General features: G+C 35.6%; 2 protein-coding genes across 3 annotated transcripts; both read left to right on the top strand.

The window, feature by feature from the left end:
• The first annotated feature begins 535 nt into the window (after positions 1–535).
• Positions 536–23,518, top strand: LOC134670661 (vacuolar protein sorting-associated protein 26C). Of its 2 annotated transcripts, XM_063528476.1 has the most exons (7): positions 536–636; positions 1,036–1,170; positions 1,640–1,888; positions 21,718–21,870; positions 22,093–22,189; positions 22,536–22,661; positions 22,743–23,518. In XM_063528476.1, exons 1-7 carry the CDS (start codon positions 580–582, stop codon positions 22,826–22,828), a joined length of 903 nt encoding a protein of 300 aa, XP_063384546.1. In that variant the 5' UTR covers positions 536–579; the 3' UTR covers positions 22,829–23,518. The 2 variants fall into 2 exon arrangements, with proteins under 2 accessions (XP_063384546.1, XP_063384547.1); XM_063528477.1 differs by lacking the exon at positions 22,536–22,661.
• A 552-nt stretch (positions 23,519–24,070) lies between these two features.
• On the top strand, positions 24,071–27,887 carry LOC134670665 (uncharacterized). Its single transcript, XM_063528481.1, has 4 exons — positions 24,071–25,028; positions 25,631–25,761; positions 26,437–26,576; positions 26,997–27,887. Exons 1-4 carry the CDS (start codon positions 24,726–24,728, stop codon positions 27,056–27,058), a joined length of 636 nt encoding a protein of 211 aa, XP_063384551.1. The 5' UTR covers positions 24,071–24,725; the 3' UTR covers positions 27,059–27,887.

Genomic DNA, 27,887 nt, shown 5'->3' with positions numbered 1-27,887 from the left:
TGTTTTCTTTTAGCACCTCAAAATAAATTTATATTCGCTTACTTTATTATAATAATAAACTGGGCTCTAACCGCAAAAATCGAAGTTAGCAAATTGCGGGCATTTTTCTCTGTCAGTCTTATTACGCCTTCATTGGAGTAAAAGAGAAAGATCCCGCAATTTCCTGATTTCAGTTTTTGCGGTAGCCCCTTTGGACAAAGCATGAACAAAGTTTTTTTACTGTGGCAACTCAAGGCAAACTTGCGTTTGGTTCTTGCTCTACACAAATAATTATTAATTAAGTTTAAGCTTTAAGTTTCCTTTATCTTAGGATAATATTTAATCGTTTTACCTAAAATTTATTTTGGTCACGCTATTGAAAAATTGTAGATATGAAAACATAGGAAAACTCAATATAGAAAAGAAACTTGTTTTGCAACGAAACGCTATTATCACTATCAATTTGACGTTTAAGAGCTGACAGCTCTAAATAGTTGTTGAGTTTCTGTGGTTTCTGTGTAGATTTAGGTTTTTGTATATAAAACATAAAACACAAAACAGAAATTTCGAAATTCCGAAGTTCATTGTGTAAATGCTATAATGTCTACAAGCTTAACAATCAACTTAAAGAGACCCAGCAAAGTATATCATGAAGGGGTAAGAACAATTCTCATTAACCACATCCACAAGTCTTGAAAATGTTTACACCCCCTTATTTAGTTAAGTTTATGTATATTTTATATTAACAAAATATAACCCTTGTACAATCGATTGTATTATAATTATGCAACTACATACATTAAGAATGCAGTCAGTAAAAATCATGTCCACATAAACTAGCGCAATTTTTCTTCTGTGTCGAAGTTCTTTTTTTGTCATACAAGGAATGCCCAGTAGGCATTGCAGCGGTATTGATAGCTCTGGCTGTCGTGGCCCTCAGATCCAACTCCGAGCAATGATGCGGGCATGCGGGGCACTCTAGTACCTAGTGCAGCTTAGGTTCGTCATATCCCGTTTTGGTTTTGTTTATAGGCAGTGATTATGTTTTGTTTACAGGAAGTGATCGCAGGCGTGGTGGTGGTGGAGAGCCCGGGTGACACGCGGCACGAGGGCCTCACGCTGGTGGCCGAGGGCGCGGTGAACCTGCAGCTGAGCTCCAAGAATATTGGCCTGTTTTCCAACACCTTGAAGGTATGTCTATGATTTACACATGCGTTATAATACACACAACCCACTAGTGGGTAAAAGTGGTTTCACATTGCTGACAACTTCAACATTGTAGTAGTGTTTATATAGGATTTGCTATAGAGCCTCTAATAATTTTGCTTCAATAAATTCTAAATGCAAAAGGTTTTTACTTATGTTATATGTATTGTTTTTTTTAACATCAATTCTAAGAACCTGTATGTGTATTATACTAGAGACCCGATGCACCTAAACATTCCTCAAGAATCACTATTGATAGGTGAAAACCGCATGAAAATCCATTCAGTAGTTTTTGAGTTTATTGCGAACTTACAATAGACCAACATAGCGGGGACATTGTTTAGGTGTAGCAATAGTGATACCTAGTCCTTTTCTGATGATCAAACAGGGTTAATCCTCAACCCTTAGTAAATTTTTTACTAATCCTAGATTCTTAATAATGTAATTATTTCAGCCAATCAACCTGTTAAACACCTCAGTGGAGTTGGCCCCTCCTGGCAAGATCCCGGGCGGTGTAACCGAGATCCCCTTTGAGATCCCGCTGCGCGCGCGGCATGCCACGTCCCCAGGGTACCCGGGGCTGCTCGAGACCTACCATGGGGTGTTTGTCAATATTATGTACACACTCAAGTGTGGGATGAAGAGGTCTTTCCTGAATAAGCCATTGAATGCGACTTGCCAGTTCTTTGTGCAACATAGACATGTAAGTGTGGCTGTTATTGTCTAATTTAATCTGATCAAGTGATCATTTAAGCACTTAAGTTTGTAACCAGAATAACTTTTTGGCAAAAATTTCATTTTTGGTACAAGCTTTTATCGCTGACTGTACTTTTCTTACGACAGACAACTAATACTCATCGAGACAATTCTAAAAACCCCTAACACAATTAGGTTGCGTTGTTTCATCACAGAGATCCTATGGCCACCTCCTGTCTCCATCATCAGATCAGTTCGACAGTACCATATTATTGTATTGTCACCAGAAGTACATAAAGCTGCCAATTTTCATGGCGCTACGATCCTTGGAAGATGGTTAAATTAGTTACCTTAGATTCCATTACATAGTTAGTTACATACAGATCGAGAGTTCATGGCCACCTCCTGTCTCCATCATCAGATAAGTTCGACAGTACCATATTATTGTATTGTCATCAAAACTACATACAGCTGCCAATTTTCATGACGCTACGATCCTTGGAATGTTGGACTATTACCGGGTTGATGATGAAAACTATTACTTGTACCAATATTTTAACTTTATTCATTTGTTACAAACATAATAACAATCAATTTACAATAAATTATTCAAGACGTCTTCACTCTAACTTGTCCGTACTCGAACTGGCCACTTGTCACTGAGGTACCCGCCTTTTATAATAATTCAACATGGCGGGAACCAGTGACAAGTATGAGTCAATTGATACTCTTTTATAAATTAATCATAACCAAAAGTAAGAATAATCAAAATATAAGCTATTAATAAATAATGATCCTTACAGCTCGGCCATCCTGTTCGAGGCGAGACCCTTCGCCAAACCTTAATATAAAATAGTTAAAATGATAAAAACAAAAACCAATTTATGAAAATAATGAATGAAATTAAAATGTATACATTAAATAAACCAAGATTCACTGATCCAATATTACTATTGAATGATATTTATGCACATAATATGCATATTAAATAATAATAAGTAACAAGAGAAAATAAAATTACAAACATGTAATACTCATGTGCACTCATAATTGCACGATATCTACTATTAATAGGATTATAATTATAATGTGTATTATCGTTAATTATTAGGCATTAATAAAATGATAATTAGGAAATAGGTGGCCGATACCAAAACATAATACATATTATTAATCGTTCAAATTATGGTTTTCGAAGAATTTTCACAAGTCTGTTATCAAGGTTGAAGAAACTATATGTCATCATAGAAACGAATAAATTTAATTAGTTCGACCTGCAGAAACATAATAAAATATTAAACAACAGAAAATTCATTATGTAATAGTAAGATTACGCAATCTAGCATTATTAAATTTTCTTTAACACTTGTTAAATTTCAATAACTATGCTCAAGAAATATAATATACGTACACAACACTATTCACTTTTACACGTAAATATTCAAACCGCTATACACGGATCACTTCACCAACAGAAGATAGTTGCGTCACCGCGGGTTGCGCCGTCTGTCTAACCGACGCCACGTTCTCATTAACTGCAATGGTGCCACCGACCACGCTGATGCTGCGTAACACGGGGCACCAGATCTCGCGCCGCTGCTAGCCGCAGCTTCGCTTGCCATGATGCCAGTATTCTAAGACTCTGCGGTGTAGTCAACGATCGTATTTATGCGTAGAAGCACCTTAGTTCTGATAAGGAACAGGAATGTCATCACCCTGGCCATCTCACCTAGGCACTCCTGGGTCGGAAGTGATTCCACACCCCGACCCTCTTACCTGGGCACTCCTGGGTGGTAATGGAATACCAAACCCTGGCCCTTTCACCTGGACGCTCCTGGGTCGTTCTGAAACTTTGAAGACTTTCTTTAGATATATGAAATTAACACTTCCTTTTTTTTTTCAAATTATTATTGAATGCATAAGACTCGTGGTTTTATTTCATTGCTTTATTTTATTATTATTCATCTTTATATTTTAATCGTTATATCGATTTAAGCATGTTATGAATTTATTTTTCACGTTTCAAATATTTTAGTTCATAAACGACATGACTACCAAATATTGTACCTGATTTGTATTAATTATTATAATATTTGCAATTAAAATAGTCCATAGTTCACTATATCATGTATTGCGCAGTAAAGTTTAATAATGAAAATAGGACATAAGTGTCACATCTCTATAAAGAATGCATGGTTATGATTTTATATCTTCGGGCCCAGCCCGTAGTTGACATGAATGCAATCATAATTATGCCGAGATATAAAAACATCTTGATAATAATAATATAAGTGACAGATTATGTTTTTTTTTGTTTGGGCTACTGATTATCTGATGATATAATATGTTGATTTAAAATAACACGTTTTAATTTCATAAACGTAATAAACACAAGTGCACACGATTAAGTGAAGTTTCAGTATTAGGTTATATGATAATTTCCTTTTAATTAAACTCTTGATATTACTTCGAACGTTACCTGTTGCCAACGATTTTTTTTTAAAGATATATATGTCTGAACCCGTTTGAAGAGTTTAATTGATAAGAAATTAATCTTATTTTAGAGGTAGTTTTATTGTCCTTTAACCTGCTATTATCAACAGTCAAAATTTTATATGAATGCGACCGACTAATCCTCATTTGAACTATTTACACGCCTTAAGCCATTAAAGATCCATCAAGTAGGTATAAGAACATAAACTAAGTAGCCGTTAGGTTTTGTAAATTTAAATGAACGAATGAATAATTTTATCACAGAAGTTCATAACTTCATTACGAGAACAAATTCCTCATCACATAAAATGGATTTAAACATCAGACATAAACTAGTCATTTGATTATTCCATATGAATGATGAATATCTACATTGTGATTTATTTTAAAAAGTATTTGGTTATTATAACAGTCTTAGCGAATCTAGATCGAATAATATTCATGTTACCAAGTGACTAAGAAATATTATGTTTGATTTTTTTTTCAACAGGTTTTATCTGAACCAACAAGTTTATTATTGTAGTTGATACGAAATATTTAATTTCCAGCTATAGTCGTGTTTTTTTTTTCAGAAACAAGTCTAATAGGTATTATGGTGCATTTTGTTATCCTAATTCGTTATTGCTTCGGACATATCTAAATAATTAATATTATCATTATCATCACTAATTAAATCATATTCGACAATTAATGCATGTAATTATGTATGTATGCTTGGAGTATGTTTATTATTAAAATTATTCTGGCTTTACGAAAATAAGACTTATTAATAAATTAATTCGTTAGTCACAAGGAAAATATTATTATTGTTATAATTCACTTATAAAACCCTGGACACAATAAAGTGTGGGTATATAGAATACAGTTTATCTTGCATATTATTTATAATACCATTTTACTTTACTAGATCGAGATATTCGTAAATAATTAATGTGAGACAAATTAAGAACCGTTTTCTGAAGCCTCATTAAATAAAAACTATATATTTAATTTTTGTAACTTTATAACTTATATTGAAATTGACATTCAAATAAATGGGACTTTCTTATGAATTATTCATTATCGAAATATGTAAATTCACATATGCATAATAATCATGTTTAATTGTCAAGTAATATTGAACAGTTTGACAGTATATTAAAAGCGAAGCACCTTATCAATTATTATTTGATATATAAAAGTTCATAATAATGTTGGACTATGGTGATCGAAATAATGGAAAAATGACTTCCCGTGTAAATTTAAAAGTTTTACTTATGAATTAAACATTGTTACGGGTTGACAAGGGTATACATAAGAACCTTTTATTTCTTTTGAAGAGAATTTACCGTATATTCCTCATTAATAACCATTGGTTTTATATATATTTTACATTATGAATGTCTAATCTCTATGGCTCACGCGTCCAGCTAAGTTCAAGTTAACTATTAAGACAACAGGTATCATTATGCGTGTATCGATTTCCATTACATGTAATTTTATATTTACGAACGAGCGATAATCGTTATTCCCTTTTATTAATCAAGTGTCGGTATCTAATTCCTTCGTCTCTTTTTTTTGTGAATATAAAAGTATTATTACTATCTTAGGATTTTACCAACTCGTGCATAACACACATAATATGATATTTCATACCGCTTTAATCTAAACTGCACTCAGATGACCACTCAACATATTAGTAATAGAGGTGTGAAATTTCTTTGCTTATTATTATTACTGTTTATTATGTTTTTATGATTAAATTATACTGATATTTGGTTGACTAATTATTTTAAATTGTTGTAAATATATTTATGAAAGTTGGAACATAAGTCTAGCGCATTCATCCACGCGCGTCAAAGTCTCACACGTTCATCCACGTGCGATAAAGTCTCGCACGTTCATCCACGTGCCTTAAAGTTTCACACGTCCATCCACGTGCGTTACATATTGTGTATACCTACACAAACACATCGATTATCATGGCGCTTCCTATCTACTGATACTAGCGTCTGCACATACGTCATCGATTTTTTATATGAAAACCACTCAACGTATAGCTATGTATAGCTTTGACTACATATGACTCTACATATGACTCTACATATGACTCTACATATGACTCTACATATGACTCTACATATGACTCTACATATGACTCTACATATGTCTCTACATATGACTCTACATATGACTCTACATATGACTCTACATATGACTCTACATTTGACTCTACATTTGACTCTACATATGACTCTACATATGACTCTATATATGACTCTACATATGACTCTACATATGACTCTACATATGACTCTACATATTATGCATAAGCGTAGTTTTAAGTTACAACTTTACACTTTTACAGTACTACACGCAACTTCAGAGATATCCACAGAATACACTATTATTCCAATTAAGGTCCTTTGTTTTCTATTTAGGTAAGTATGATTTACTATTATTACAGAAACAAACGAAAATAATAAAATGTAGCAAACGTTACTGTCAGATAAAACACTGCAATTATGAATATGATTTTACTTTAACGTCATTCAAAATATTCACATCCTATAAATAAAGGGGTAAATGAGTTTCTAAATGTTTAAAGTATGCGTACCTCGCAATCAAATATTATATCAAATAGTTAAGCATATCGATTTCCCATCGACCTCTTATTTCTCCATGATCATCATGGTAACACATAGATTTATATACATTGATTAAGTACTCGTGCCAAAATTACTGGCCCTTACAAGGTTGTTATGATGAAACTGATTACATTCGTTAGTCATAGAATTTAGGCGTGATGACATACAGTTATACAGTCTAAACAAAAGGTGACCGGTTATCAAATTGAATCCATTGAGATTCAAGTTCACGATATCTAGTATGTGTAAATTGACACAAAAAATACTTTAATGCTCAGCGCACAAAGTTACGAGTTACGTATCTTGAGGAGTGTGCAATAGAAAAACAATAAGATCATATTACATACATTCGTTAACGAGTTACTACTCGTATATTCAACAAACGACATACGCTTCCATAACGTGGAGATTTAATATAGATGTAGGTACGAGGGTAGTCCCAGAAGTGACCGACCTGACAAAGAAAACAAAAGAAAATCTAAACTTTTTATTATTATTTTTCTACATAATCTCCTTTTAGTTCCATGCACTTAGCCCAGCGATGTTCGAGAGCTTCAACACCTTGTTTGTAGTGAGATTTGTCGAGGTCTTCAAAATACCCATCAACCGCAGCCTCCACTTCATCATTGCTGGCAAATCTTTTACCACCAAGCCATTTTTTTAAATTAGGAAACAAAAAATAATCGGAAGGGGCCAAATCAGGCGAATAGGGTGCATGAGGAAGTAATTCGAACTTTAACTCGCGGATTTTGGTCATGGCCTTGGCACACGTGTGTACTGGTGCATTGTCTTGGTGAAACAAAATTTTTTTTTTCGCCAGATGTGGTCGTTTTTGACAGATTTTTTCACTCAATTGATGCAAAAGGTTGGCATAATACTCGCCATTGATAGTCTTTCCTTTCTGAAGATAATCTATGAAGATTATCCCACGGCAATCCCAAAAAACGGAGGCCATGACCTTTCCTGCTGATGGAACTGTTTTAGCCTTCTTTGGGGCCGGTTCTCCTCTTCGAGTCCATTGCTTCGACTGTTCTTTCGTCTCTGGTGTGAAATAATGCACCCACGTTTCATCCATAGTAATATAACGCCGCAAAAACTCCGCTTTATTGTTGTGAAATTTTGCCAAACACTCGGTCGAAATATCTTCGCGATGTATTTTTTGTTCGTCTGTGAGCAATCGCGGCACCCACCTTGCGCACATCTTTTTCATATCCAAATTTTCAGTTAATATGCGATGTACAGCACTTTTTGAAATACCTGCCATGTCTGCTAGCTCGCGTACTTTCAATCGACGGTCATCTAATACCATTTTCTGGATTTTTTTTACAGTTTCTGGCGTAGTCACTTCATTTGGTCGACCACATCGATGTTCATCTTCACAACTAGAGCGACCTCGTTTAAACTCTGCCACCCAATATTTTACTGTTGTAAACGATGGAGCAGACTCCCCCAAAGTAGAATCTAGCTCCGTTTTAATACTAGTTGGACTAAAACCTTTCAAATGAAAGTATTGTATCACATAACGATGGCCAATTTTCTCCATGTCGGAAAATTTGTTCACAGCGTTCACTATTGATGGCTACTAAACAAAAGACAAACGACGCTATGTGTTCGAATTTCAAATTTAAACTTTATAAAGAGGTATTCTGTTTTAAAAAAGTATTTACTCAAAATAAAAACCTCTTTAAGTGTGTCAGGTCGGTCACTTCTGGGACCACCCTCGTATTAGCTCAGTAGTGGGACCGGATTTTTGCACTATAAGTTTTGATAATTCTAAAGTTGAAAAAGTGATACTTATCTGATATGGGACATCTTTTTAAGCATATTTGCAATATATGATGAAAAGTTAGAACGAGCGTTAGATATAAATTAGGTATTTATATATTTTTAGTAATGATTTTTTAATATTGAATTAAAGTGCAATGTTTAAGTTCCATTGTTTATAATATGTATGACGCTTTATAATGTAAAATTATTAGAAATTTTTTTAACGTGCTTCTTTATCAAACTACAATTAGCTTATTATTTTGTCGATATTGAATTAAAGTTTAATAAATCCACAACAACATATCTCATTTTTTAAGTTAATAGGCAAGCTAAAAAGCTAGAAGAATAAGATATATGCTCTAGAATTAATATGCGTTTTTTGTCCTATAAGATCTAATATTGAATTAGAGTCTGTAAAAATAAGTCTATTACTATAAAATAATATACGCAGCCATATTATGGAAAGTAAGAAATTTCTGCGTGTAGCTTGCATTGTAATAGTAAAATCTAGTTAAAAAGGCGCGAAATTCATACATACGCCGCGCTGGTCCGTCAGTCGCCGGCGCGGCGCTCGAGAGCCTATCATAGCCTACCTATACTTCGCCCCTCGCCCCACCTCCCGCTCAGTAACACTGTCTGTCTTTTCTTATCATTCATTTGTTTGTTTACCGTGCACATGTATAAATTAGATGCGGACATTACGTGAAATTAAAATATCTTATTACGTAAAAATACCTACAGCTGGTCAATCAGATCTTGGCAGTAGAAAGAGGCGGCAAATTTGAAAAATGTAGGCGCGAAGGGATATCGTCCCATAGAAAATTTGTGTTTCGCGCCTTTTTTTAGTGACAAGATTTGCTTGACCAGCTATATTTCATTATCTTGACTAATATTGTAATAAAAATGTACAAGATATTCACAACTATTTTTTACTATACATAGTTTGTAAAAACAAAGTCTCATTTCAAACATAGACAGAGAGAATCATCATACTATCTTTGACTTACACTAGTACTAGCACCCAAAAGAAAAGGATGAATATAGTTTTTTGTTTTTATTTACTGACAAATGGTTTGACCAACTATACCTATTTCTGGTTCCTATTGTCATGTCCTGTCCTATTCAAGGTCAATATCATAATATGTATATTATAAACCAACTGCTCAATATTACACGGTATACATCCTGAATATACAATAAGGTAAGTGAGGCCACTTACCTTATTGTATATTCCGTGTGGGCCGTATATGCCTATATACAGCCCACCTTAAATTAAAATGGTTTTTTTTAATAAACAGGATATGAAGTATGAAAAACTCACTCAAATAGGTTTCTCATTTATTTAAGTTTCTTCATTATACCAAAATAGTTATAAAAATATTACGATACTCTTGGAAAATATACCTTAAAAGTCCTATTATGGGCCTTATTGAACACTAGCAGTGTATTACTTAATCCCGCAAAAAAGAATCATTTTGACAGTAGGTAATAACAGATTTTATTGTTTTTAACTTAAGAGTTATACATATACAAATAACAATATTTGATACTTCATAACAGGAGGATTTATTTATAATAAGTGAAAATAATTATTTTGGGCCTTAATAACTAAAGATATAAAAATTGTCTAGTTTACGCGAAAATAGTAGGTAACTAAACATAAATCTTTATTAGTTATAGTAGTATCATCTTTTAACATCTGGGGGCACGGCAGTGCCCCTGCCAAGACGAGCAAAGCGCAAGGGCACTATCTACCTTTTCTCGAAGCGCTTCGTCGTTTTTTGGAACCCTCATAACTTGGGGTTGGATTATACCAGATAAACAAAGTTCTCGGACTTATTAAGCATATCAATTGCATAGCTCTTATACTTTAGATTTTATTCATATCTAAAAACTTCGATTTCGTCACTGACTCACTCACTTGATGATCATCAATACCGGGTACTTCCTGAAGTCCTCTAAGAAGCTGAAATTTGGTATGTAAGATAGTTTTAGTACACAAACAACAAATAAATTCAAAAAAAATTTATCCCTAAGGGGATGAAGATGGGGTTTAATTTTGTATGGGGAATCAATAATCGCTGAACCGATTTAGTTGAAATTTGGTATGTAGATAGGTATTGTTATGGGGAAGGATATAGAATAGATTTCAACCTCAAAGTTTACCCTTACGGGGTGAAGGCAGATTTTAACTCCAAAGTTTACCCTTACGGGGTGAAGGGTTTATATGGGGAATCAGTAAGAAGTACATTGTGTAACAGATGCCCCCAGATACTTATTTCAGGATTTTTAATAGTAAATCACCCCCAACCCTTTAAATTAGGGCATGGAAGATTGTCATAAGCAACTTACAAAAAGAAGTGAAATCCCACCAAAAACATTTTGATGTAAAATGTTGCCCAAACGAAACCATAAGGCTCGCACTGTCAAAAAGTTATCAGATCTCTTGCCAAGCTTCTAACTCTACAAGCCCTCTAACTTTACTAGCCCTACACCAAAAGTATGTGGCTTGGCCGTTTCATTTCTACAAGAACTACTGTAAGTATAATACAAAAACCGCCCAAATGCGAATCGGACTCGCGTTCCAAGGGTTCCGTACATTACACAATTTTAACAATATATATTTTTTTTAGAGAAAAGTGAGTAAAATGTCTTTAAAAAACCCGTAGGGATCGGAAAACTAGGTACTTAAGTCCGACTCACGCTTGACTGCACATTTCTAATAGGTTTTTCTGGCATCTATAGGAAAAGAGCTAATATGTGTATTTTTTTCATAATTGTAGACCCAGTAGTTTCGGAGATAAGGGGGGGGGGCGGGGAATGGTCATTTTTTGCGTATTTTCTTAAATAACTTCTAAACTATTTATTTTAAAATTATGAAAAAATATATCTGAGGTTCTCACAATGAGCCCCTTAATTTGATATATAACAAGATATAGTGTTTTTTTCTTCTATTTATCATTCATCTCAAAAGTGACCCCTTTATTTGTGACGTCCCACGGTCAAAGGTACCTTATGGTGGGTATGGAGTTATGCATACCCCAGTAATCTACAATAAATAAGCTATCGATAATACAAAAGAAGAGATATGATTTTTTGAAAATAATGTTGTGAAATGAGCAACTTTACGATACAGAAGTTTTAAGTTTAGCTGCCTAAAAAACTATGTTCCTGAAGTAAGTTACATAGTTGACTACAAATAATAATACCTTATATATCTGAGATTTAAAAAATGTTGCGACTTGTTCTGTAATGCAAATAGAAACCTTTGATATCGACTGATTTATGTGTATACTAACCAGTCTCTTGAAAATAAAGTTTTATTACATTTTCACGATTTATTGCAATGAGCTCTCTAGATTTAAATTTTATCTATTAGAAAACGACACTGAGAGACAGTTTAAGCAAAAAACAATACCGATTTAGAGGTGAAAATGTATTTTCTGACTTTTTCATATAAAATCAGATAATTGAATATTTTTACTTTTAATGTAACACACAATCAATTTTTCTGAGCACATAATATGAAAGAAATTCTGTCATTCAAATGAAATAAATCCTAAAACCCCAACTAAATACTATATTTAACCCCTTATGCCACTTTAAACTTACATAACAATAACAGTATGCTCCATACATTTACGAAAAGGTACCTTATGGAAATAAATCTAATAATACATCACTACAAAACATCAATCACATTGAAGCTTTTATCTTTTATGAATAGAAAATATTAATTTACATTAAACTGCCACAAATTTAATTGGTTCTTCGTCATAATAATCTTAAAAAAGACCAATAATTTGTATGTAATGAAAAGGTACCTTGTGGTTAAGTTACATGATGAGGCATGATGATGATGGAACAGTTAGGATAAACTAATAATATTTTGGGGTAAAGATATTATAAATCGTCTATTTCTTATCAATAATATATTTTGGTTGCCATTGAAGACAAGCGGCATTGAGGTTCAATGACCTTAGATATTCCATAAGGTAATGCGTCGGGTATTGGCATTTTTCAGCAAACCAATGGCTGATTTATTGCATGCGACCAAACCAAATGAAGATTATTCTAGTTAAGAAAGACTTGACGAGAGTAACTTTAGTATAATAGCAGGCTACTTGGATTTATAATGTCGGTCGATGTACGGTTATAATATTTGCTAGGCGCCCCAACCAGAACTGAAATTATCAAATTAGTTTTGCAGAATGCTAATACAGTTCTCTACCAAACTTCTTTTCCCGTATTGACTAGTTTTTTTGGAAATTTTCAACCTTTTTTCCATAAGGTACCTTTTTACTACACTCTGAGACGACGTTACTAGGCTTATAACTAACTTATAACAAAAATAAAAACAGGTAAACAAACGTTACGCATTAAGGTTTGAGATCACACAATAAAAAAAAATTGAGCATATTTTCACCTCTTTACAAAACATTTCATAACTCCGAAACTAGAAACCCTCATAAGGTACCTTTTCCCATGGAACGTCACATTTGAATTTCTATTATTTACTTTACATGTATGTTCTTGGGTTATAGACTTACATGTGTATACCAAATTTCAGGGTCTATATTAATTCGCATAACGTAATTCTCCTAATTCAATTTGGCATAACGTATGTTACGCATAATTTCTAAATCGCATAACATTATTCCGCATAACTGAGTACGCATAATGTTAATGCGCATAACGTAAATTGTCATAACGATGACTTGGGATAAATATAATAAGCATAAAGTTACTTTGCATAATTATTAAATGATATAAATATAAAAGGCAAATAAATAGAAATATAGACAGAGCGGCTCGAATTAAGGTTCAGTAGGCCCAGAGAACGAAGTTTTAAGTAAATGTAGCGCTTTTTTAGATCACAAATATCACAATACGGTTGCCAAATATTTAATTAGCAATCTTGCGGTCTTTCTCTAGGGACTTCAGCGATTCAAATCCTGAGTTTTTGACTATTGCTCGATAAAAAAAAATTGCCCAAAAAATCAAAATAATTAAAATTATGTCTAAAACCTAACAAAAAAAAATACTAAAAAAAGAAGAACGTGAACTTACTACAGTTACTACGCCTTAATAATGTTTACAGCAAAAAGATTATTATTTGTTTCGCTTTGTTTCGCTCGATCCTGCCTGAGCCTTGTGAACCTGACCTAACCGAGTTGGTTTTGCCCTGATCCATCTAATTCTCTTGCTTTATTAAATTATGCTAATTCATTTTGTGCCAAATAAAGTTATAGTTAATAATGTTATGCATATTTAATTTATGCGGATTCATTATTATGCGCAATAAGTGTTATGCTTTTTTAATATTATGCCTGTTCAATGTTATGCCCAATTATGTTATGCCAAAACTGTTATGCGAATTCATATTATGCCAATTAATGTTAGGCGTATTAAGGGGCACCCCAAATTTCAACTTATTGGTGCAGTAGTTACGGAGCAAATAGGCTGTGACAGACAGACAGCCAGACACACGAGTGATCCTATAAGGGTTCAGTATTTTTCCTTTTGAGGTACGGAACCCTAAAAATAATGAATTTAATAAATTTTTCACCTTATGCCCATGTGGCGGTAGCGAAACAGCCAAGCCACATATTTTGACTAAGGTGTAGAGTTAGTGAAGTTAGGGCTTGTAGAGTTTGAAGCTTGGCTCGACAAGAGATCTGACAACTTTTTGACAGTGCGAGTCTTATGGTTTCGTCTTAGCAACAATTTACATGAAAATGTGTTTGGTGGGATAATTTTTTACAGTATAAATATTTATTCGTAACAAATAAGTATTATATTAACATAATTTTGACAGTACATCTGGTGCTACATTACGACACCGGTGCTATAATAAGCACATTAAAACACTCCCTTTGGCCGTGTGTTAAAATTTGTCACTCGTTGCAAAATATCTATTTTTCGCACTTCTATCGTAAATACCTACCTATGTATTAACAAAAAAAGTCGCTTGTAAATAGTTACTGCCTTTAAAAAGTATAAGTACCGCAATGTTATTAGACTTTTTGATCTATAAACGTCTTTAGGTCAATAAAGCAAGTGATAAATGATTAGAGTTAGACCAAGAAAAGTCTGCAGCAATTTTGACAGCCCACGCAGTGCAAGTGTTATTTATAAGTCATAATTTTATAGAAGTTTCTTCAAATCGACCTTATTAATAAGAGATTAAAAATATTCAAAATTATCTTAAAATATTTTAATCTAATATTTCATCTCATATGTTCAATAAGGCCCGGGACTGGACCTTTTTACCTGCACTGACAGTGGGCCTTCTTAGCAACAAGTACAAATTCAGAATAATTGGGAATAATAGGGAGCAACTGTTATTTTTGAATGCTGGGCCTTGCTACCCGCCGGGCCTGATATGCCTGCACTTCACCTACCTTATTTGTTTTACAAGGGGAAAAGTTGTTGATTAACCGCTCGTGCTAATATTGATACCCAAACAAGCGAAACATTTTTTTTATTAAATAGGAGGCAAACGAGCAGACGGATCACCTGGTGGTTAGCGATTACCGCCGCCCATGGACCCCCGCAACACCAGAAGGGTTGCAAGCGCGTTGCCGACCTTTAAGATGGGGGTCTTTGAAGGTTTGAAGGTCGTATCGGACAGTTCATTCCACAGTTTGGCTGTGCGAGGCAGGAAGTACATTCACAAATTCAAACATTCTAAAATTGAAGCACGAGCGTAGCGAGTGGTTCGTAAAATTGAACCTTGAGCGTAGTGAAGGTTTCGAGGGACGAAGGTTAAATAAAATTTTCATCACATCAGCTCGTAAAGGCCCTCTTGATTTTTCGAAACGGATAAGAAAAGTGGCATTTAATTTGATGCAAATTTTGAGTTGTTTCCGTAGGTAAATTGGATCAGTTGGTTGGTAATATTGACTTTAAAATTATAAATATTGAATAACGTTAGTTTGAAATTGATTTTATGATATCTTAAAAAATATATGTCGCTAGTCATTTATAACCTAAAAGCGCCAAATTACGCAAAATTATATTGAAATGACACCTGTGTATTGAATTTGAAGAATACTTTAACAAGGGTAGTTATCTGTATGACAATGCACCTAAAATAATTTTCAAATGTATCTATTATTTCTATACTTAACACGATAACGAATTCTACGTAAACGAAACCGCGGGCAATCCCTAGTACATATAGAAATAAATAAGGGAAGGTAAGTTTCCATTAGTGTACTGTGTAAAATAACTATTTACCATTGATAATAATTTTATAAACGCTTTGCGTATTTTAAGGTCACCGCGCTAACCGCTAGCCCGCGACCGTCGATCGCTGCCTCCTGCCCCGGCGCACAGCGCGGCGCGCGAAAACGCCGCGCGTTTGAAATATAAGCTCGGAATGCATACTTACGTATCAGTATTTAGTGTCGCCGTGATTTTATATTTCTAATCTTTTGTGTGAGAAGTAAGATCTTTATTATGACCGTGTAATATTAACTCTACAGACTTTAATTCAATATTGGCTATACTGCTTAACCAGAAATCAATATCTAGACAAGCACATTGTCTACATTTCTAACTTTTTACATGTATACTAAGTTGATAGGTAATATCGTAATTTTGCAATATCAGCTACTCTAATTCTGTATTTACATAATAATTCGTGTTTTTACGTTCACCAGAAAGCAGCTGTTCCAGATTTCTAAAAACCGAATATTGTGAATAAATTAAAGTGTTATTGAATATGTTAAAGTTTTTTGTAACTTTAATTTTATATTTACATAGTTATTTAGCAAAAATTGAAATATTTAAATATGGCCGAACGCTCCACCTAAAATTTTCTAACTTTTTACATGAACGTTATTTGACATGCTTACAATAACATATCAAAAAAGAAAAAACTTTAATGTTATCAAAACCCATTTTTGTTCCACCGCTGGTCTATATGTCCATACCAGAGTTGGGCAAAAGTAGTTAAATTTAAAAAATGAGAATGGTAACGTTAGTTTTAATAACGGCAGCTTATTTTGTAAATTTATTATGAGTTTATCAATTAGCTTGAATTCGATATGACACACTTATGATTTTATCATCGATCACGGGTTTGAAATTATTTTAATTATTCGAGAAAAATGGTTATCATGGTTATTCAAACTAATGTTTTAGTTGATACAGTTAAAATAAGGTTCGTTTTACGACCGCTACTTTACTCCTTATGAAATCATTTGACTAAGCTTTATTTTAGTTTAATCACAGATTGCAATTATAAGTACTCTGATTCATACTATTATTACGTTTAACATCCAACATGTCATAGAGGTGTTGTATTTCCATACAAGAGGGAGATAATTATAAACACGTGTTCTAGTCATTTAGCTTCATCGAAGCTTTTATAAGTAATGCTGCGTTGGGCAGCGTCGCTGAATGAAAACCGACATCAGCATATAACCACTAGGTTAAAAAAAAACATTAATAGCTAACAGCACTAGGTACACAAGTTACATAACGTAACCCTGCATTATGGTTTCCAATTTGAACTTAGATCGACACGTCATTTTCTTTTAAATAATGTATCAATCTTGTCGTTATTGTGCGCATGGAATCGCAATATTATGAATAAACTTACATAGTGATCAGAATAATTTTAAAGTGGAGTTCCGAAAGGTCATATATTATAATGCCCAACATTTTAATAAAAGCAATCTCTTAGATGCATTCGTAACAATACTAAGTTATACACTGACGCAAATCGCGTTTAAAAACTTCGTACTAGAGGCATTGCTAATACAAACGTATCAGGGGTTTACTTCAGAGGTATTCAATTGGCAAGATTTTATTTTTAGTTTACTCATCGGTTTCACGGTTACAAAGCCAGTGTATTCATACAATTTTAGAAACGCAAACTGACCTCAAAAGGTGCAGCAGATCGTAAATCTTAATGTACATAAAACAATATCCTACTGTAGTCCGCTATTACAGTTGTACTATGCTATCTTGCTTCGCAATAAAACTTAATAATGAGTCATTAGCCTGAGTTTGATATAATCGATGTGGTACACCATCATACAATTGAGTTTGATAAGATAGAAGCATTATAATGACATTTGATCTGATTTTCACTAACTCATATGTAATATTCAGAAATAATACAGTCATTATATGTTTTGAGACAAACAAATTAATATAGTTTTCAAACCTGTGTGACGTGATACGTCTAGGTGTACTGTTTAAAATGCACCACTCTCCCCCCCCCCTCCACCTGACGCTCGACCCCCCCCCCCACCTTGAAATGTGTCCCCGTTGGTAGTTTTTTGGCATTCTCACGAAAACTATAATAGATATCAAAAAAGTGTCAAGGACAGAATTAATCCTCATTAAATTTAGAACAAAAATGGTCTTATGTGTTTTATTATAAGTTGGACGGTATTCAAGCTATAAGTACTTGTATAACCTTAAAATAACAAAATAACCATACTAGTATGACGAAATGCAGAATATCTTCAAAACGGCTAGACCGATTTTAATAAAATATACCTAAAAAATCACCGCAGTGAAGCCAGCTATCAAACAAAAGAAACTACATCAAAATCGGTTCATCCGTTTCGGCGTTACGAAGTCACAGGCAAACACAGAAATACAATTTTTTTTCAACTGCACCCAATAATTTTGTAAACCGATTAATTTTGACCAATTATTTTAATGAGATCATGTCCCTTGAAGTTTTAGCTTTACGAAAAGTTAAAAAACATGGAAAACGGCCCAGTATTTTTCAAATTATCGGCATTTTCCCGATTTGTGAGTGGTTTCGTGTTATCACGCGCACGAGTTGCCCTTGACCCCTATAAAACGGGGGGTAGGGGAGGGGTTGTTATCAGTCACTTATCAGAAGTTGACCGGTACACATATCCGCATATTTTCCCGTAAAGAAGACCTGTGAAAAATGGAAACCACTGAAGCTGAAGTCCGCCAAGTCGTCCAGCTCAGCTCCTGCAAGAGGGGCGTAGCCAACGTTCAGTAGCTGCCACGCTGAATTTAAGTCAATCTACAGTTTGCAGAGTTTACCAGAGGTTCCAACGGACTGGATCCTTTACTTCAAGACCAAGAAGCGGCCGCAAAAAGTGTACATCAGAGAGGGACGACCGCTTCATTGTCACAACATCTCTCCGAGATCGACACCTGACAAGCGTTGCCATCCAGCAGCGTCTGCGTGAGATACGAGGAGTGGCTGCCAGTGAGTGGACAATAAGAAGAAGACTTAAGAAAGCGAACTTGACATCCAGGAGGCCTGCAACGGGGCCCAGATTGCTGGCGCGACACCGTACAGCCCGAAGAGAGTTTGCAGAAAATCATATGGACTGGACCATTGAGCAATGGACCGCAGTTCTCTTCTCGGACGTGTGCAGAATATGCTTGAATGGATGTGACCGAAGAGGAAGAGTCTACAGAAGGCCAGAAGAACGGTTCGCCCAATGTTGCTACTCCGAAAGGGTCGCCTATGGCGGTGGATCCGTGATGTTCTGGGACGACGTTTCCTACGACGGGCGAACAGAGCTGGTTTTCGTGCCTGGCGTGGCGCGACTTTCGGAGAAGCAACATTGGGCGAACCGTTCTTCTGGCCTTCTGTAGACTCTTCCTCTTCGGTCACATCCATTCAAGCATATTCTGCACACGTCCGAGAAGAGAACTGCGGTCCATTGCTCAATGGTCCAGTCCATATGATTTTCTGCAAACTCTCTTCGGGCTGTACGGTGTCGCGCCAGCAATCTGGGCCCCGTTGCAGGCCTCCTGGATGTCAAGTTCGCTTTCTTAAGTCTTCTTCTTATTGTCCACTCACTGGCAGCCACTCCTCGTATCTCACGCAGACGCTGCTGGATGGCAACGCTTGTCAGGTGTCGATCTCGGAGAGATGTTGTGACAATGAAGCGGTCGTCCCTCTCTGATGTACACTTTTTGCGGCCGCTTCTTGGTCTTGAAGTAAAGGATCCAGTCCGTTGGAACCTCTGGTAAACTCTGCAAACTGTAGATTGACTTAAATTCAGCGTGGCAGCTACTGAACGTTGGCTACGCCCCTCTTGCAGGAGCTGAGTTGGACGACTTGGCGGACTTCAGCTTCAGTGGTTTCCATTTTTCACAGGTCTTCTTTACGGGAAAATATGCGGATATGTGTACCGGTCAACTTCTGATAAGTGACTGATAACAACCCCTCCCCAACCCCCCGTTTTATAGGGGTCAAGGGCAACTAGTGCGCGTGATAACACGAAACCACTCACAAATCGGGAAAATGCCGATAATTTGAAAAATACTGGGCCGTTTTCCATGTTTTTTAACTTTTCGTAAAGCTAAAACTTCAAGAGACATGATCTCATTAAAATAATTGATCAAAATTAATCGGTTTACAAAATTATTGGGTGCGGTTGAAAAAAATTTGTATTTCTGTGTTTACCTGTGACTTCGTAACGCCGAAACGGATGAACCGATTTTGATGTAGTTTCTTTTGTTTGATAGCTGGCTTCACTGCGGTGATTTTTTAGGTATATTTTATTAAAATCGGTCTAGCCGTTTTGAAGATATTCTGCATTTCGTCATACTAGTATGGTTATTTTGTTATTTTAAGGTTATACAAGTACTTATAGCTTGAATACCGTCCAACTTATAATAAAACACATGAGACCATTTTTGTTCTAAATTTAATGACGATTAATTCTGTCCTTGACACTTTTTTGATATCTATTATAGTTTTCGTGAGAATGCCAAAAAACTACCAACGGGGACACATTTCAAGGTGAGGGGGGGTCGAGCGTCAGGTGGGGGGGGGGGGGGGGAGAGTGGTGAATTTTAAACAGTACACCTAGATGTATCACGTCACACAGGTTTGAAAACTATATTAATTTGTTTCATTTTCCCATACATTGATTACATAGAATGACTCAATTAAAACGTTTAAATGACAACTGTAGATTTTATATTCCGTATTTTTATTATAAGCGAGATTACCCGTCATCCGTTCGTACGTTCTTTCTACACATACACATACTAAAATTGAGCAAATCATCATCATTGTCTTTAATGATATATACAGTATATTTAATACAGACATGACGTTGACGGTAGGTTATCAAACCAATTTTATTTAAAGTAAAAGGGAGTAAAAAAAAGAAATATAAAGAACTGACTTACCATAATTAAATACACTTTCCGGTAAACATAGTTTACTTACTGATACAAACGAAAAAGAAAAGAAAACCTTACGTTCGTGCGGCGTGGACAAAAATCCTATCGATATTTGTTGGATCCCACTTCTGAGTTGTTGGACTATTACCGGGTTGATGATGAAAACTATTACTTGTACCAATATTTTAACTTTATTCATTTGTTACAAACATAATAACAATCAATTTACAATAAATTATTCAAGACGTCTTCACTCTAACTTGTCCGTACTCGAACTGGCCACTTGTCACTGAGGTACCCGCCTTTTATAATAATTCAACATGGCGGGAACCAGTGACAAGTATGAGTCAATCGATACTCTTTTATAAATTAATCATAACCAAAAGTAAGAATAATCAAAATATAAGCTATTAATAAATAATGATCCTTACAGCTAGATGGTTAAATTAGTTACCTTAGATTCCATTACATAGTTAGTTACATACAGGTCGACCTAATAAAAGCTTGTTAAAAAAACAACTGTTCTATAGACAATAACAACTTCGATTTTTGCTATGGCTCCTATAAATAGAAGTGATAAACTTGCTGAAGTAACAGTTTTTCATAACTTTAAGAGGTTGATGCATTCTAGGTTTTCTAGGTGCATGGGGTGCACTTTGTAATGTTTGGATTAGTACACACAGAACGACTAGGGATCTCTATCTTTTTCCAACATAGAAGGCAAAACTATGTTATGTGCCATTATTTATTTATTTATTCATCTATTTACATTATAATAAGTATCTGTTTGCAGCAAGAGCCACCAGTAGTGAAGCCAGTGCGCTGCGAGATCACACCAGCCTCCGTCCGAGCCGGCGGCGGCACGCGCGCCCCCATGCCCGCCTTCACTATCTACGCCGAGATAGACTCCACTGTCTGCCCGCTCGACAAGCCTCTCACCGGCAAGGTACACTCTACTACAACACCCACAACAAGAAAAACACTAAAGCCGGTTCATTGCAAAATCACTTTATTTGCTGTTAACTGTACTCAGCAGAACAAAATTGATATTTATTTCCCATTTTAATTTAAGTACTTTTATTTATAAAACCAAAAAACAGGGCAGTGTCAGCACCTCGGCACCTTAACTACTTTGCTAACTGTACATTCTGTTGTTATGTTGTTGTAGATTCGCGTGGACGAGTGCTCTGTGCCGATCAAGTCCATAGAGCTGCAGCTAGTGCGCGTTGAGACCTGCGGCGATTCTGAAGGGTTTTCGAGGGATGGTAAGAATAAAAAAACATAAAAATCAGGATCGCACCCATACATACAATTCGACCTTTATATTTTGAATCCTATCAAAGCAGAAGTATTTTATAAACCACATAAGATAAGACTGGATGCACATGTCAGATATCTCACCCGATTCCCAAATAATATTGCTGTATTATTTGGTAGAGCTCCCCACCTTTCAGGTGATCCGATTTGACCATCAGCATTATGATAAGACCTGACACGTATGTAACCAGATTACTGTGAATAACACTTGAAGTGAACGTGTGTAAGGTTTTATTTTGAATAATTTTGTTTTAAACTCTACAGTGTTAAGATTTTTGTTTTGTTTATGTGCAGCAACGGAGATCCAGAACATCCAAGTAGGAGAGGGTGACGTAGCGCGAGCGAGGGACATCCCTCTCTACATGGTGCTGCCGAGACTCTTCACTGCACCCACAACCGCAACCGTGCACTTCAAAATCGGTGCGTTCTAACTGTGTATAGACACCCTTATTGCCGTAGTATTTTTCTTGGTTAGTTATTGCATATTTTCCCGTGTTTCAGAATTTGAATTGAACATCGCCGTGATTTTTGAAGATGATTATTTGGTGACAGAAAATTTTCCTATACTGCTTCTGCGAAGTAGATAGCGGAAGAGAGAGCGACGTGGGGACCATGAATAATTTTCAAGAGCGTTTATTTACATACAATGTAGTATTTACATTTTCTAATATAAATGTTAAGTTTTATCTTTATTAATTTATTTTAAGTTCATAATTATGAGGTATAACTGGGTCAAGCAAATCTTGTCAGCAGCAAACGGCGGCAAATTTGAAAAATCGCGGGTTAGCAACACTGTGTTCGAAAATTTCCAAAATCGCGTGTCATCTGTGCTTTATCTGTGGAATGTGGATCGCGAATGACAGCTATCATCTTTGTTTACATTCTGAATCGATTCTATTTGAAGAGATATTTCTGCTGTGTCACCATTAAATACCAATATATTAAATAAGATTGTGCTTAATCAAAGCTAAGATGCCTACAATGCTTACGGTGGCAACTGAGAAATCTAATAAAATATTAAAATCCAGTAGTAGGACATCTACCTGCTGAAGCAATGATTTTATTGATACATTCTTGTTTAACGGCATAGTCCACTTCTAATTTTATTTTGAGATCTTCAAATTAGTTTTTATCAACATCACACACCGCTTTTAAATTGTCCGTCCATACCTATTAATAACAATTTCAAACATTTTCAATAGAGAATCCGCGAGTGACAATTTGAATTGACGGGCGCGCTCAGCGGAAAAAAAAGTTTAGGTTCGATGTACAGACCGTAGTTAGAGTCTGGCTAGCCAAAAATTGTTGACAGATATTTCGTTGTTGTATCACCAATTGTCTATGATTTAAAAAAAAGCTAAAAGTGAGTTGTCAATTTATGTCATTCATTCAAATTGTTTGCGGTTTATAAGGGGTTTATTGTTAATAATATTAATAATTTCCATACTGAGTGATGTTCGCAAACTATTATTTAAGCTCGTAAATAATTACGACAATGTGCGAAGTCGACGTGTAGCGTTGTATAACGAAAAACTGCAATGTTTACAACTCCTAACCAAATGTAAACAAATTAGGAGGTTGGTGCTCTATAAATATTTTGATACTTTAAGTACTAGTTCTAACATTTGCCTATTACTTTGATTAAGTACGTGAATTTATTAATGCCTGAATCTCATAAATAGGACAAGTGTATAAAAAAACGGATAAACTAAAAGTTCTGAAAAATATCTATAAAATCTAAATATTGGAACGTAAACATATGTGTTTGTTGTTGACTGTACTTTAAATAGTGGTAGAAATTATGTATGCTGACTTTGAGTGCACGTAAACTTTTATTTAGCTTATTTCCATAGGTACCTTACTTGTGCACAGAATACCAAAAATATTATCTAGTATCAAAACTATAATTCCTACTAAGCAAAGTGTGACCAGCCCAAGATTTTTTGAATTTCCCGCCAATAATTTAGGTAAAATTTCAGTAGCCAGACTCTATGCAGAAAGCGACCAAAGTTTTATTTTTGTCAAAGTGACTTACACCCTAATTCAGTAGCTTTGGTCGCTTTCTGCATTGATAAAAAAATTGAGTTGGTCGTTTTCTGCATAACTACGGTCCATTGTACATTGCTGCTTTTCTTAGCGCAATACTACTCTTTGAGTGTTGCCCTACTTTAGTTTGCTTTACATTGCTACTGACAAGATTTGCTTGACGCACATAATGTGTTTGGAGAAAATATAAATAAAGACTGGCATTATATGTTCGTTTTGTAGTCCATTGTTGGAGAAATTAGAAAAAAAAAGTTTGACATTGACAGATGGATGACAATTACTGTTAGCTTGGGTTGAAAAGTGGAGAAGTAAACAAATAAAGCGTAATTCATTGTTTTTAGTGTTTTATTGATTATAATCAGTACCTAATTAGGTAGTTTTATAAACATGCTAGCTGGCGTTGTTAACTAAAAGCTAATTTTACAAGCGAGCACAGTCATGTATCACCCTAATCAACAGTACATGAATGGATACACTTATCCCCAATTTTTCGGTATTCCAACCGAAACTGTGTCATGTATGCAACAAAACAGAGCAAGAGCCGCGTCGTCTTCAAGTTCTGACGATACGTCGGATCCTCCAGCAGCGAAGGCGAAACGTGAAAAAGCGGTCAAGAAGAAGGCGAGTGGCGATGGAGAAGGAAAGAAGAAATTGGACACGTCGGGGTTCTCGATAGAGGAGCGCATAGTGGCCGCGGCCTGGGTGCACGAGCGCTACCACACGCGCACCTCCATGGGACAGGTTGGTTGTTCATTTATTGTTATTGATTAAAAGTTTATGTGCAACAACAGTTAAATAAATAAATGCTCTCTTAATTAATTAGGCCTCAGCATAATGTGTAGGTTACTGACGAGCTAATATTTAATTAGATACCTATATACAGTAAATCTGCACAAACAGATTCTGAAAGGACTAGACGAAAAAAATCAAAATTGCAGGGACCAATGTAAGTATATTATGGCAGGAGTTGTAATAAATGTGATCATATTAAGGGTTTTACTGTTTTTATATGCCGTAGTTGGTGTTGGTATTTAAAAAGAACTAAGTAGTTTTCATCAATTGTTCACTGTCGGCTTTGCCTTCATTAATTCAACTCACTTCAGGCATACTCATTTATAACATTATAATAAACAAATATTGTAAATAATTTAATTCATGGGGCTATTCATAAATTACGTCATTTCAAATTAGGGGGGGGGGGGGTCTGGACATCGGATGATGGTAGCATGACGTAGGAGGAAATGGGGTCATTCAAAGCATGATTTTTGGATGATTTTAGGGGGGAGGGGGGTCAAAAATCTTTATTTATTTATGGACAGCCCCCATGGTAACTGTAATTTTAGATAAAGCAGCAGTTTGAGCTGCGTTTTGGGCGGCCGGCACCAGCCAAGAACACCCTGGTAGTGTGGGAGCGCAAACTCTTTGCTTCCGGCTCCATTCATGATGCGCCGCGCGCTGGCCGACCTGCCAAGAGGTAAGTGTTGGCACCTGTTCAGTTACTTGGAATTGGAAAGTTAGGTCTGTAAATAATTTATTTACTAAGTGACATTGGACAAATAAAATGTTGTCACTGTCATTTGCTGTCCATTATAAAACTTCCCTTCGCAGACAAAATGGTTGATAATAATTTTTATCCTATAGTCACCCACTTTTCATCTATTCTTTTGTAATTCGTATTCTATTTTAGACTAACAAAAATTGGACATATATTGGTATAGGTTTGTAAGCAGCTAGGTCGTTAATTTAAAGTCCAGGGTGCCCTAGTTTTTAGGGTTCCGTACCCAAAGGGTAAAACGGGACCTTATTACTAAGACTTCGCTGTCCGTCCGTCCGTCTGTCACCAGGCTGTATCTCACGAACCGTGATAGCTAGACAGGTGAAATTTTCACAGATGATGTATTTCTGTTGCCGCTATAACAACAAATACTAAAAACAGAATAAAATAAAGATTTAAATGGGGCTCCCATACAACAAACGTGATTTTTGACCAAAGTTAAGCAACGTCGGGAGTGGTCAGTACTTGGATGGGTGACCGTTTTTTTTTGCTTTTTTTTTGTTTTTGTTTGCATTATGATACGGAACCCTTCGTGCGCGAGTCCGACTCGCACTTGCCCGGTTTTAAAGTTTGCACATACATCCACACCCTTAGGAAGCTGGAACCGAGCGAAGTGTCTGAGTCTCTGGCGACTTCGCCCGCGCTGTCCATGCGCGCGCGCGCCGCCGAGCTGAACGTGCCGCGCTCCACGCTGCGCGCGCTCATGCGCCATCTACCGGGCTCTCCTAAGCCGGGTAAGGCGGTCTTTATACTATCTACTATGTTACTCTGTACTAAAGATATCCAAATCGATCCTAAAAAAATAGGATAAACTAACTTTGCAAAATAATTGCCAGCTGATGACAGTGATGACTTTCAAACCCAAAAGAAAAACTAGGTCATTAGTCATTACCAAAGTTCTTGGCAGGTTTTCTCAGGATGTTTTTTTAGTTTATCTACTGGTAATATCAAGTATTATTATATTTCTTAAATGTATATTGATCGCAGTTCTAAGTAACTTTCCGATATTCAGTTTGAATTTAAATATGGACGCCAGCCACACGCTAGCTCTTGGATATCTAGCTGTCTCACCTCTTACACTAACAATAATAACCATATGTTGTTTAAAAACTGTTTAAAAATAAATTGTAACCTAAAATTGCTATTCTTTTCAGCGAAACCAAAGGCGCCACGAAAACGCGCCAAACCCGCTATACCAGCGCAGCCGCTCTTCTAGCCGTCTCTACAAACAAGAAGTAAACCCTTTGAACGCTTTACGTCGTTAACAAAAACGTTACTCACAAGTTAATGAGTTATTTAAAAGTGTGAAGTACTGTGAAAGTTACTGTGACGGTGTACAGATGTAGTGCATAATTATTTTCCTTCGTATTTTAGAAACGTACGAACGAGTCTTGTTATTTCAGTCAGTCTCGGTACAAAATGTACTGCGGTTGACTGAAGTAGCATGACAAATACTAACGTTTCCGAGAAATAACGAACGAATAGAACTATGTACTACATCTGTCTGTACGCCATAAAATTTCTGTCCATGGTGCTGTGGGCACGACGCACGACTACTTACGACGCCTTGTGTTCTTGACGTTCAAAAGGTTAAAGGTCCGTTTATATCTACAGACATTGAGCGTGCCAGACACGTGCCGTGGCACGCGTGGCAGACGTAATTATTATATACCTTTGGTTAAAGATATTACTAATAAAAATATTTAGATTATTTGTCGCTTAGAATTTAGATTATCACTAGCGACCCGCCCCGCCTTCGCACGGGTTACACAAAACAGAAACAAATTATACACCTAAACCTTCCTCAGGAATCACTATTGAAAGTTGTAAACCGCATGAAAATCCGTTCAGCCGTTTTTGAGTTTATCACGAACATACATACACACAAACATACAGACAGACGTGGCGGGGGACTTTGTTTTATAAGGTGCAGCTAGTGATAAATGTCATAATACACTTTAGAAATAAAAGACATAATGTAAAACAATTATGTATATAATTATTGTAATATTTATCTAAATAAACACATTATATTGCTATTTTTA

Source organism: Cydia fagiglandana, chromosome 14, assembly GCF_963556715.1.
Source record: "Cydia fagiglandana chromosome 14, ilCydFagi1.1, whole genome shotgun sequence".
Lineage (NCBI taxonomy): Eukaryota > Metazoa > Arthropoda > Insecta > Lepidoptera > Tortricidae > Cydia > Cydia fagiglandana.
Note: the sequence above shows the minus strand (reverse complement) of the source record. Positions and strands in the feature narration are given on the sequence as shown.